Source organism: Dasypus novemcinctus, chromosome 12 (assembly GCF_030445035.2).
Source record: "Dasypus novemcinctus isolate mDasNov1 chromosome 12, mDasNov1.1.hap2, whole genome shotgun sequence".
Lineage (NCBI taxonomy): Eukaryota > Metazoa > Chordata > Mammalia > Cingulata > Dasypodidae > Dasypus > Dasypus novemcinctus.
In genome coordinates, this window is record NC_080684.1 from 60,660,250 (window position 1) to 60,673,440 (window position 13,191).

Here is a 13,191-nt window from a genome sequence, read left to right on the forward strand (position 1 = left end):
GGGAGGGGAGGGGAATTAAATAAATAAAAATAAATCTTAAAAAAAAAAAAAAAGGGAAACGGACTTGGCCCAGTGGTTAGGGCGTCCGTCTACCACATGGGAGGTCCCCGGTTCAAACCCCGGGCCTCCTTGACCCGTGTGGAGCTGGCCCATGCGCGGTGCTGATGCGCGCAAGTAGTGCCGCGCCATGCAGGGGTGTCCCCCGCGTAGGGGAGCCCGGCGCGCAAGGAGTGAGCCCTGTAAGAAGAACTGCCCAGTGCAAAAGAAAGCTCAGCCTGGCCAGGAATGGTGCCACACACACGGAGAGCTGACACACCAAGATGACGCCAACAAAAAGAAACACAGATTCCCATGCTGCTGACAAAAACAGAAGCGGACAAAGAAGTACACACAGCAAACAGACACAGAGAACAGACAACCGTGGCGGGGGCGAGGGCGGGGGGGAAAGAAAGAAATAAAAAGATCTTAAAAAAAAAAAAAAAAAAAAAAAGAAGAATGTAGTGAAATTTAGTCTTTTGTTTTGCATATAAAATTTTTAAATTTATTTTCAAAATGTATAGGAAAGCTTGTGAATAATAGTTACTATTTATAGAATTCTGACTATCTTAAGGCTTTATGCACTTCTTCAGTAAGAAGAATTTCAGAATAGTTACAGAATTTACTAATTATGTAAGTAACTGGTTCAATTCTGTAATCCTGACTTTACATTATTTGGTTAATCTCCAATTTTTGAGAGTTAGAAGTTATGATTTTCATGATAAATTGTTTTGGTTCAAAAAAAAAAAAAGAAATCAAATTGAGTTAGTGTGAGCAAATAGGGGACTTAATTGTAGGGAAGTAGGGATGTCTCTTAGAACCCAAAGGCTGGTTGTAAGGTAAAAGCTACATGGCCTCTGCTTCTCTTTCTGCTTCTGCTTTATTTTTCTTACTTCGTTGACCAGATTTCTTTGTGGATCTTGTACCTGATGGAAAATAGATATTCACAACTCCCAGTTTCCATTATTATCAGTTCTAACCACATAGAAAGACTATTAAAATCTTAATCCCAATTCTCAGAAGAGAAAAATCTGATTTGCCCAGCATGGAGTAGGATACTAATCCCCCATGACCAAGGCAGTAGGATTCCTTAATAGTAACTTGACTACCTGGGTCTACCAATCCTGTATGGGGATAATGGTCTGGTGATGATAAGATTGTAATTCTCAGAGACAACGGTAGGCAGACAGTGTGACCCTTCAGCTCAGACAGCATTGGATGGTAGTTAAGATCATGGTCTCTGGAATGCACTTGTTTGATTCATCTCTCATTTCTGCCGTGGCTGGTTGAGTGACCTTGGACAAGTAGTTAATCTTTTGGTTCCTATGTATTTTTATCATCTTTGAAGTGGGGATATTGATATTTCATGTAGACTATTTAGAATAGTTTCTGGCACATGTTAAACATTTAATGCCTCTTGGTTGTAATTTTATTCTAGTGGCCAATTATGACCAAATTCTTACTTATTAAATGAATTAATCTAACGTTAAGTTTAGTAATACATAAAAAAAGGAAGGTTTTATAGTACACGAATTACTGTTGAAATAATGAAGTTTGATTTCCTAACAGACATGAGAATATTTTAATTCTTCCTGGTCAGTAGAATATTTATATAGAAGAAATTATAATAGAGCATATTTCAGTACTTACTGAAAATTGTGAGCATTTTGACAAGTTACACAAATGAGGTCATTTAATTTTTTATTGATTAACTAGACATTTGTTTTCAGATACATGACAGATGGAGGGCTCAACCTGTATACTAGAAGTCTGAACCGGATACCAGACACAGCAACATCAAGGGACGTCATCCAGAAAGGGGTTCATGATGTGACAGTGGATGCAGACAGGTAATATTACCAACGTATATGATGTTGAGCAGTGAGTAAAGCCGGTTCATAAACGAGACCATTAGAGTTTTACAGTATAAAACAAAAGATTTTTTTATTCTCATATAATAATTACTTAGGGATATTTTTAAACTAAAGTGGTATCATTTACGAGACTTTTTTTCACTCTGTGCTACTGAAAAAAATTGTGTTGCTGGTGAGAATATTTTAAAATTTTCAGGTTACAAAATGATAACATTTACTATCTATAAAACCAAAATTATAAACATGGACTTATTTGCCTTACTTGAAAGGAACCCTGGCTAATAAATTCCTTTCAGCACAGATTCCCTCAGATTTACCTGGAGGCTAATGATCAAAAGATTCAAACATAATTCAGATTATCTGGTACAATAGGCTTGATGATTTTCCTGAGAGAATTGTTGAAACTACACAGCAGTCCTTGCTTGGGGCTAAATTCTGCTTCTCCATTGTCTTTTTCCATCGTCTCAAACTGCTTGAAGATGTGTATGTTTGTATATGTTTTCATATACTAGTTACTTTGCTGGTAAGTGTATTGACAATTTTAGAAAAATCATTGTTGTTAGAGAATACTGCCTTTGTAAAATCATATTGTGAGATATATTCCCGACCTAATTTTGGCCTCTCTTCACTAACAATCTTGACTTTATTGGGCAAGAAGAGATTTTCCATCTCCAGTACTACTAGATATCTGTACCTAGAGTGAATCTTTAATTCAGCACTTTTGATAAGGACAAAAGATTAAGTCTTACTGTACTCCCATTCTGAAAAAAAGAACTATATACAACTCATTGTACTTATTTGTATACAACCAACTCCAAAGGCAAGACAGGGAATTCTGACATTAGTCTTCCATTTCTTCTCACTCAAATTCCTTTGATATCTTAACTCATGTTGACTAGGATTAATTCCACTGAACTGTAAACTTCTAAGTGGTTAAAATGGGAAATTTTGAGTTGTATATACACTCCTGCAATAAAAGTTTAAAAAAATAATAATATAATAACTCAAAAAATTTTGCTTCTGCCCCCTGACCTGAACTTCTCAAAGTTTTTCCTCCTGGGCACGTTCACTATCTTTAACACACTGGACTTCTTTCTGCCTTTTAAACAGTCGAAGCTCACTCCCATCTTGGAGCTTTTGAATTGATGTTTCCTCTACATGGAATACCCTTTGCCATGCTCTTTGCATTGTTGCCTTCATGGCATCATTTCAGTTTCAATTTAACATTGCCCTCTCATTACCTGGGTAGCTAAGATGTATCTCCTTTCTAGTTACTTTCTTGCTTATATATATATATATATATATATATATATATATGTATATATGTATATATGTATTTTTTTTATTGTACATATCACTCTCTGAATGTATCACACTTATTTATTTACATGTCTGTTTTCTGTCTTCCCCATTAAAATGTAACCTCATGAGTTAAAAACTTTAGTCATTTTCATTACATATTGAGTCTTTAACAAATGTTTGTGGAGTGAATGAATCACAGGTCACAAATGAATGCATATGGCTGGCAGTAGGGTCCAATTGGATAGAGACGGGTACTACAAAAATACCTTCAGAGAGAGGGAAGGGTTTTATGGAAAAAATAGGAGAAAGTAGAAGGGAAGAAATCCAAAATATATGCCACACCTTGCAAATTAATAGCCTAGACATTGTTAGTCAACAGTGGAAAATAATGGAGGGAAAAATCTGTGATCTTTGGGAAATAAACTTGTAATGGTAGAATATAGAAATCAACACAAAGGTGACTTTAGTTTGGAGAGGATTTGAATAACCAGCACTCCCTGATTCTTTCAGGGGCCAATTTGGGGTCTAAGGAGCCTCAGGCCTACAGAACGACCACAATACCAGGGTCTAATAAATTGGGGCCTGCAAAAGCAGTGGTTTTGAAAGTGTGGTACATGTACCAGGAGCATCAGCGTGACTTGGGAACTTGTTAGAAATGCAAATTCTCAGCACTGTCCAAGACCTACTGCAATGGAAAATCTGGGTGGTTGAAGCAATCTGAGCTTTGATGAGCCCACAAGGTGATTCTGTACACACTAAAGTTTGAGAATTTCTGTGTTAAAATGACCAAATAGATGTCAGGCCTATGAAAATATAAACACTTGGCATAAACATGTAAACAGAAATACAAAACTCTGAAGTTTTTATTTATACTATAAGCTGTTATCTGTCGAGAAAGAGAATATCAAAATTCTAAGGTATACCAAGGAATATACTATTATTTTAATTAAACCAAATAATGGCATGTTACACCTCAAATAAATTACATCTGGTAGATTCAACTTCTGAGAATTATATAAAAGATTTTTGAAAGAATTATATAATGTAAAGATTAAATAAAAATCACTTTAGTCACTTGTATAAATTAAATAGCAATAAGGTTAGAATGTAAACTCTCCTTTCAGCACAGACAGGGGTTTCCATTTTATTATAGATAAGAGTCTAAAAATCTTATACAATCCTGTTTTATTTCAGAAGTGATTCAGGATGCATATAGTTTAAAAATACATGCTCTTGAATATTGTAGTTTTCTAAGTCTATTAATTTAAGACACCTTATTGGATGTTGTCTCATAAAATTTTCTTAGTTCTTATAACTGTTCTAGGTAGGATAAGAAACGACAGCTGTAAAGTAAGACTTTGTTCGTTTATTTTTAACAAAGAAAGGAAATTGCTACCATTAAGATAATAGAAAAACTTGTTCTCAACTGATTTGCCTCCTACATATCAGAAGACAATGCCAAGTACATTTGCAAGAATTGTATTAATACAAGTCACTAAATCTATATATTAGAAATGCCAAGTCAGAGAAATTGTATTCTACAAATACAAGCAAACACAAAGAGCATGCAGCAGCGTTTTAAAAGCCAAAACAATTTTCTTATCATATTCTGATAGTTAAAAATAAAATGCCTACTCTGTGTTCTTCTGTCTGCTATGCAGTCACATCGATAATTACATGTTTACATGTGTACTTCATTCATACATGTGACACTTGAATGTAAGGATAGTGTATAATTCATTTTTGTACCACCAATGCCTCGCATACCATAAGATCTCAATAAATATCTGCCTGATAAGTCACTGAAATAACCACATTAGCTTATAAAATATGGAGATGTAGGGTGAAAAACAAACAAGGTTATCAAAAATTAATCATACTGATTAAATATCTTTCAAATGTCATATAGTATGGCGTTTTCCAAATAGTGTTTCTTTCCTATGAGATGACAGTGATGTTCCAAGTTAAAAATCAGTTTTCTGGGGTCAGATACATTTGCGAATCAGATTTCTTTCTGGAGAATCACATTATATATTAACATATCAAAGGTACTGAGAGGTCCTATAGTTCAAAATAAATCCTACTTTATTTTATTCAGTGTGCTTTAAGTTGTTTTTTCTCTATAATGATTACTAATTATTCCTGTAACATTTTAAGGAATGCTGATTTAGTCTAACTTCCTCATTTAATTGGCTGTAATAGTGAAATTCAGAGATATTAAGTGATTTACCCAAAATCATGTAGCTAATAGTACAAGAGGTCTTGTTTTATCTGTATGGTTTCCCAACTACCTTAATCAAGGTTCTTTTAAGTCATATTAAACATATTACTGATTGATTCATTTTTTAAGATGATAACAAGTATAGTTCATTGACATGAAAGCTTGAAAGCTTGAAAAATCATCAGTGTTTCATTTTTTCATATTTCTTAGATATTCCTTTTAAAAGCTTTATAAGTGAAAATGTTCTTACTTACGTAAGAACAAAGCATCCAGTTGGCAAGAATACCAATGGATTTGATTTATTTGTTTTATAATATGAAAGTTATAAATTCCTCTTTGATCAACTTCTTGTTAAGATGTGGGTGGACAGTAGAAAACAGCTGAATTGCTCTTATAAACAGATTGAAAATGGCCCCAAAGAAAAGAGGAGTGTTTTCAACAGTCATCTGTGGTGTTTTTAAAGTATTTTGTTGTTCAAAGAATTTCCAGTTCCCTTACTTTCTATATCAATCCAACATCAATGATTATACTCAACCCCATTTCCTTATTAAACTGACTATGAAAAGATTACAGAAGACATGTAATTCTTGTAGACATATTGGAGACTCTTTGGATACTTCATAAAAAAATTTTAAAATGTGGGCTTTATGCATTTGGCACTGGTATAATGAAGCAAATCCTAGTTCACATAGAATTATATAATTGTGTATTGCTATATAATAGGTAAATTTGGGGAAGAGTGGCCAGGGTTTGATTGTTGTTTTGGCCTTTATTAACTCCTATAACTATCCTTCATTGGCTTCTATACTGGCATTAACAAATATTTGATTAAGAAATATAAAATCACCTCCTACATGGCTTCTATCACAATAGTACTTAGGGTAAACACAAAACAAAATAATGAAAGAAAGGTCCTGAGTTTAATGATTGGATAGAAAAAATAGAAGCCAAAAATTAAAGGAATGATAATATAGGCCGACTCACTACAGATGTATTTCAAAATACCCTGGAAGCACCAAAGAGAAATAATTATTTCAACCTGGGAGTATAAGGAAAGACTTCAAAAAGTAGTATTATTTAAATGAAATCTTAAAGAAGGCATAAGATTTTTGACATATAACCTGGGGAAGATCAGACAAACCTATGGGTATGAAAGTATAGAGGAATGGAAGAATTTGCTTTAAGGGGCCATTAATAATGGGATTCTGCTAGTGCACTGGGGATGTGGGCAGGGATGATGGGAGACAAAGAAGCTAGAGGGCCATTCTAGGGAAACATAGTGTTAAGGAGCTAGTTTATTATTTCTAATTAGTTTTTTTTTTTTAATATCCCCCACTTGTGGCTTTTGTATGCTGTCTGCTCTCTGTGTCCATTTGCTGTGCATTCTTCTGTGTCTATATTTATTTATTTTTATTTCCACTCCCCCCTTGCAGCTTGCTTGCTGTCTGCTCTCTGTGTGTTGCATCACCTTGCTGAGTTGGTGCTCCGCAGCGTCTGTGGGCTGGGCGATTCTCCGCAGCGGTGCAGGCGAGCCTGCCTTCACAAGGAGGCCACAGAACGCAAACCCAGGGCCTCCCACATGGTAGACAGGAGCCCAACTGTCTACCATATGGGAGCCACTTCCTATTTCTAATTAGTTTTAAAATTAATTTCTTTTCATTTCAAAACAAGCACATGCTATAATTTTTAAAAGAATGCCCTCAGAGTAGGGCAGGAATATTGAAGAGGGATGACACAAGGACAAGGACACTGGTTAGGAAGAAATTATATATGTCAATATGGAGAGGAACTTGGGTTTTGTAAGCATAACTCCCAGGTGGGTATATTCTTGGAGATATGGGCTAAGTCACAGTATATATGCTTAATTAAAGTGTAGTGAGTACTCACAGTGTAAACATCATAAATTAAAATCATACATGGATTAAGTAGATCACATGAAATGAGTGATGTAGGAAGGTCGAGGTGAACATGGCCTGTCTAAAGGAGAAAGCCACCCTCCATTCCAGAGGTTGCTACCAGGTGGACAAGCACAGACTCAGGAAGGAGACCAAGTGTTGCCAAAACTCTTTGATTTTTCAAGCAAAGCTAAGAGTCTGGACTTCTGTGAGAAGTCTCCCAATTTGTTGATATTGGCAAATGTTATAATAGATCTGTGAGTTCAATAGCTATAATTACAGATGAAAAGTTTATATAATACCAGATAATCTAGTAGATCACAGAGAAGCTTACGCAAAGCAAGAGACAATGATTTTTCTCACATATGGTTGTGTAAACTTCCCAGGCTCCTTAAAGGTTCTCATCGAGGCACAGCTGGTGAGGGTAAGCCTGCACAGAATGAGATATCCACCAGTCATGAGAATTCTGCCCTGTAGGTGCAAATAGGCAAAAACATCTAAGCACGTTTCTGAGTTTTTTATCACAAGGCAGAGCAAATCAAAGGTCATTTTCACACTCATAGCATCCTTCAGTGGGCTAGCACTGGGCCTGCCTGAAACCTGTCACGGGGGTAACTAAATTTTGTTCAAAAACAGAATCAATACTGTGCAGGCTAAAAACGCATTTGTATCTCAGAGAAAACAAGTTTTGAGAGTGAACCCTTGGCATCTAAAGAGGGAATAAAGGATGAGCAGTCATTAAAGAAGCAGTTAGAGAAATAAGCGCTAAGAAAAAGGTCAAAGAACAAAGAGGGGGTTTACTGGTGTTTTTGAAATGGAGAGAGGCAGGAGTAGGCAACAATATCAAGTCCACAGTAATGTGAAGTTGGGCAACTAATTTTGATTGGTGACTTCATCAATGTTATTTTCATACAGGTAGTAAGGGAACATGCTAGAGTATAAAGAGTTCAGGAGAAAATAGGAAATTAGGAGGTTGATACAATGAAGGGAAAGGTCTCCTTTGGGAATGTTGCATTAATGTTAAAAAGAAAGGTCAAACAAAATTCAACACGAGGGCCAGAATGAAGATTAGCTGGTTGCTGATTTGCTCTGTTTTGTTTGAAGAGTAAGAGAACATGAGCTGGCATAGAATAGAGAGTGAATTCCTAGACCAAACAAGGCAATAATTATTAAGAAGTTGAAGAATCTGAGAAAAGGGTTAGGACCAAGAGCACAAGCAGAGAGAGGTTAGCGTAGAGAAGGAACATGTCTCCCTTTGAAACAAACAAACAAAAAGGAGGTCATTGACATTAATTTGGAGAAACACTAATTTGCAGGAAAATATCTGGAATTTGTAAGTCCTAGATAATACATTTTCTCTAAAATAAGTGGTTAATTCATTGTTGAGAGTGTGGAACCTACATGCACAATAGGATGTTGAGAATTTTATGGAAATTTGGGATAACCACTGACTGCGGCTAAAAATTTAGGCAAACTAAAATCTTTAGGGAGAAGTGCTGACTACCTCAAAAAAAATTAACAGCCTTATGGAGGTCAATTTATATATAATAAAACTGATCCATTTTAAGTGTACCATTCATGATTTTTAGTAAATTTACAGTTGGGCAATCATTACCATAATCAATTTTAGAACTTTCCCATCATCCCCTAAAATATCCCTTATGCCCATTTGCAAACTTCTAACACTGATATAAAGACAGTGGCCACCAGAGGTGAGGGAGAGGGAAGGCTAGGTGTAACATAGGACAGTTTGCACACATTGGAATTGTTCTGCATGATGTTGCAATGATGGATACAAGCCATTATACATTTTGTCAAAACCTATAAAATTGTGTGGTGCAAAGTGTAAACCATAACGTACGCTGTAGACCATGGTTAGAAGTAATGCTTCAATATGTGTTCATCAATTGTACAAATGTACCAAACTAATGAAAGATGCTGTAAATGGGGAAAAGTGTGAGAGGGGGAGGGGGTTGGGTATATGGGAATCACCTATATTTTCAATGTTGCTTTTATGTAATCTAAAACTTCTTTAAAAATAAATTAAAAAAAAAAGAGTCAGTACATTGTAGGTCTTGAAAATATGTGCTAAATCCTGGATCAAGCTGAAACTAGAACTGGAGTTTCCAGTGGCATGAGACAATAAATTACCTGTATTTCACCTAATAAAGGTGAATTTCTTTCATCAGTGACCTGAAGGAGCCCTGATATAAGGTTACCAGAGCCTTTAGAAATAGGTATTTTATGTTAGCTCTTTCAAAAATTCTTAATTAAAGCCTTTGTATCCTGATATGCATTTCCATAAATATCGAAAGTTATTCATAATGAGAAATTCTGTTGAATAAGTAGCCAAATACAAGGCTGTAAATATTAAAGCAATTATTTATTTCTGAAAGAAAAAAAAAAAGCCTAGCCCCAGGTAACTACTAATCCACTTTTTACCTGCATGGGTTTGTCTTTTTCTGATATTTCATATAAAAGAAATAATATAAAATATGGTCTCTTTTGTCTGGCTTCTTTCATTTAGCAAAATGATTTTGAGTGTCATGCATGCTGTAGTGTATCCCAGTAGTTTGTTCCTTTTTGTTGCTGAATGGTATAATGCTATATAGACATACCATATTTTGTTTATCCATTCATCAGTTGATGGATATTTGGATTGCATTCATTCTTGGCTATTATGATAATGCTATTATAAACATTCTTGTATATGTCTTAGTGCACATGTGTGTTTTGTTTCTCTTAAGTGGATACATAGGAATTGAATTGTTGGGTCTTAAGGTAAAATTGGGTTTAATTTTTAACGAGATGACCTGTTTTCTAAAGTTCCTGTACCATTTTACCTTCCTCCCAGAAAAGTACAAGGATTCCAGTTTCTCCTCATCCTCACCAACAGTTGTTATTGTCAGTAGGTTTACTATATGTAGTTTATTTGGTGAAATGTCTATTCAAATCTTTTGTGCATTTAAAACAAGTTGTCTTACTGCTGAGTTGTAAGAGTTTTTTTATATATTCTGGATACCAGTACTTTATCAGATATATGATTCATAAATATTTTCTCCCAGTATTTAGCTTATCATTTCATCTTCTTAATGGTATCTTATAAAGCAAAAGTTTATTTTTCTTTTTAGTAAACTTTTTATTTTCAAATAATTTCAAACTTACAGGACAGTTACTTAATGAAATACAATTTGTCATCTTCTTTTTCTTTTATGAATTATGCTTTTGGTGTCCAAAGATTTACCTAAACCAAGACCATCTATTTAAAATTTGAAATCATAAATTTATTATAGATCCAAATGGATCTGTGCATTCTATTCTGTGCATTTTCTATAGCTTTACTCAGCAGCTTGGGTGCAGGAATAGAAAAAGTAGATGATTGCATTGATCAAGATATTGGCAATTAACACATTGGACATAATAAAGTATACAGGTTAAAGTATGGTTTAAACAACTTACCATTGGGTTCAAGCTGAGTTACAGTGGCAGAGAAGCAGAAGATACTGTTAGGCTGTGAGAACAATGATTTCTAAATGGACTAGAAGTTTGGAAGTGGTCTGTGAGCATATTTAATACAAGGAAGGGAATGAACGCGATTGGATCATAGAAGGTTTTTGGTCAAAAATAAAATAATATATAGTTTAACATTTGGGAGGGAGGGGTTTCCTGGGTGATTGGCAAGGTCCAAGCTATGGCCTGACTTACTAGAGTAGAATGGCCATAGAGGTCAAAGTTTGATTATTTAGATGATTCGTCCAGATGGCCATTAAATTCAACATGATGATAGAATGAGTCTCAAAGAAGATGAAGACAAAGCTCCAGATATGAAAGTCCTTAGGGAGCAAAGTTCTGCAAATTGTAGTAACAAAGATGCCTTTTCCAGGTTTAGCTTCAATTGACCATTTATTATTACCTAAACTACATTCCTAAATATACTGATTCTTAATTACAATTATAAACAAATGCATTTTAAGTATCATCTTTTATTGATTCTTGCATGTTTCATGACCTTTTAAAAATATAAATTCCTAATATATAATAGAAATTATGATATTTTTGTTTTTATTTTGTAGTAACTGGTTTGATTTGTGAGCCTGCAATCCAGATGGTGAAACCATTGATAATGAAAGAGCTTACAGAAAGCATCAAGGGTGGTCTTGATTTTTCTTGCCTTTCAGATTATCAATCATTATAACTCCACATCCGTAAATCAAGAATTGTTACCAACTTGCAGAAAATTGCACTACCTCTACAAAGAGAATCTGAAAATTTCTCATTAATCAGATCGGTAGTTGTTCTAAGGGTAGGAGGCCTCTGATAGTTCTGTCTTCCCTGAAAGGGAAAAGTAAAGGCAACAGACATTTATCCTAAACCACAAAGCAAATATCTCCAGGGTCAGTTTCATGATGCTTGTCACTGGTCTGTATATACTCTAATAATTATTTCTGTTCACTGTTGATTTGTTCCAGGAAGATCACTGAATCAGTCCATTCTCATATTTTAAGTATATACTTCATTAGTTTACTGGCTTTAAATAATAATTAAAAGCAAACACAAAATAGATTAGTAGGTTAAGATGGTAATAGAAAAAGTAAATATAGTTATTTTCATTTCCTAATCAACTGGCTTGCCTTTTTGCCTGTTTTCTTTACTCAGAGTAGAGATAGACTAATACAAAACATGAGGAAGTAGAGAAAGCATTCTTTTTTTTTTTTTTTTTTTTTAACAATGAATTTTTATTGGTGACAGAAGAAAGAAATCACAAACTTCAAAATTTTCTTTTAGTGTAGAGATCAAAAAATATTCATGAGAAATAAAATTATAGGTATCTAGAGCTTAAAAGTGACCATCAAATTAAAATTTATGTATTTATTCATTCACTTGTGTATACATCTATTTGGTACCTTTAGTCATGTATTGCATAGAGCTATAGCATTGCCCTTAGAATTTTTGGAAAGTGCAGAGACTTGGAAAGATTTAGATATTGCTCTGAAGTTACCGATGAGCTAGTTATGGAGTTAAAGCAAAAGGCACTGGGAAAGGACTGCAAAGTGATAATATAATAAAACGTGCATAGAGAAAGCATTCTTGTCACCATCTCAACTCTCCTTTGATATCTTGCTCACCGTTTTGAGCTTAGGAATTTGTGCTGGGCTTCTCTCCTGTGTACCAGTACTTAGAATTAGCAGACATTATTGTGAATGACCTGATAAGTTTCCCATCCTAGAAATGATCCACACCGCAAACATACCTTGAAAACCTACTCTCTGCTGACTCTGCTCAATCAAGGTCTTACATTAGAATGATGTTAACGTAGGGAATTGTTAAAACCTAAAAGCCAAATCCAAAGGACACTTGGGCAATACAAATTACCTGAGTTACAGATATTTTTGGTTGAGATGGTTTTCTATATCTTTCAAAGCATACACACAGGTAAATGCAGATCCTCTCAGTAAGACTGATCCTGACATTAACCTTGGCCAAACTAAAACTTTATCTTTATAGAATTAAACTCCAAATGAAAGAGATAGCCCTGTACTCTTATTTATGCAGTATTTTACATTGCCTTCCAAAATAATTTATTAATGTATCAGATAAAGATGATGGTGATGTTGATAATGATAATTCAAGCTTGATAATAACAGCAACAGTAAGATCAGTATTGAGGTCTTAATATATATAGCCAACATGTCAAATTATTTAAATATATTATTTTATTTCATCTTTCCGACAGCCCTATGAAATGTGTTTTATTACTTCTGTTTTATAAATGAGGTAATAGGCTCTTAGATCAAGTAACTTGTCAAAGACACAGGGTTTGAATTCAGCCCCTGTGCTCTTACTATCATGCATACAATTTTTT

The 13,191-nt window shown here is 34.5% G+C and overlaps 1 protein-coding gene across 6 annotated transcripts in view; it reads left to right on the top strand.

Annotated features, from left to right (window-relative positions):
• NAV3 (neuron navigator 3) overlaps positions 1–13,191 on the top strand; it is an 894,692-nt gene that overhangs the window by 750,971 nt on the left and 130,530 nt on the right. For all 6 annotated transcript variants that reach the window (XM_071218968.1, XM_071218967.1, XM_058308465.2 and 3 more), the window contains one exon: positions 1,767–1,886. In XM_071218968.1, coding sequence (XP_071075069.1) covers positions 1,767–1,886 — 120 coding nt within the window. The remainder of the gene's footprint in view (positions 1–1,766; positions 1,887–13,191) is intronic.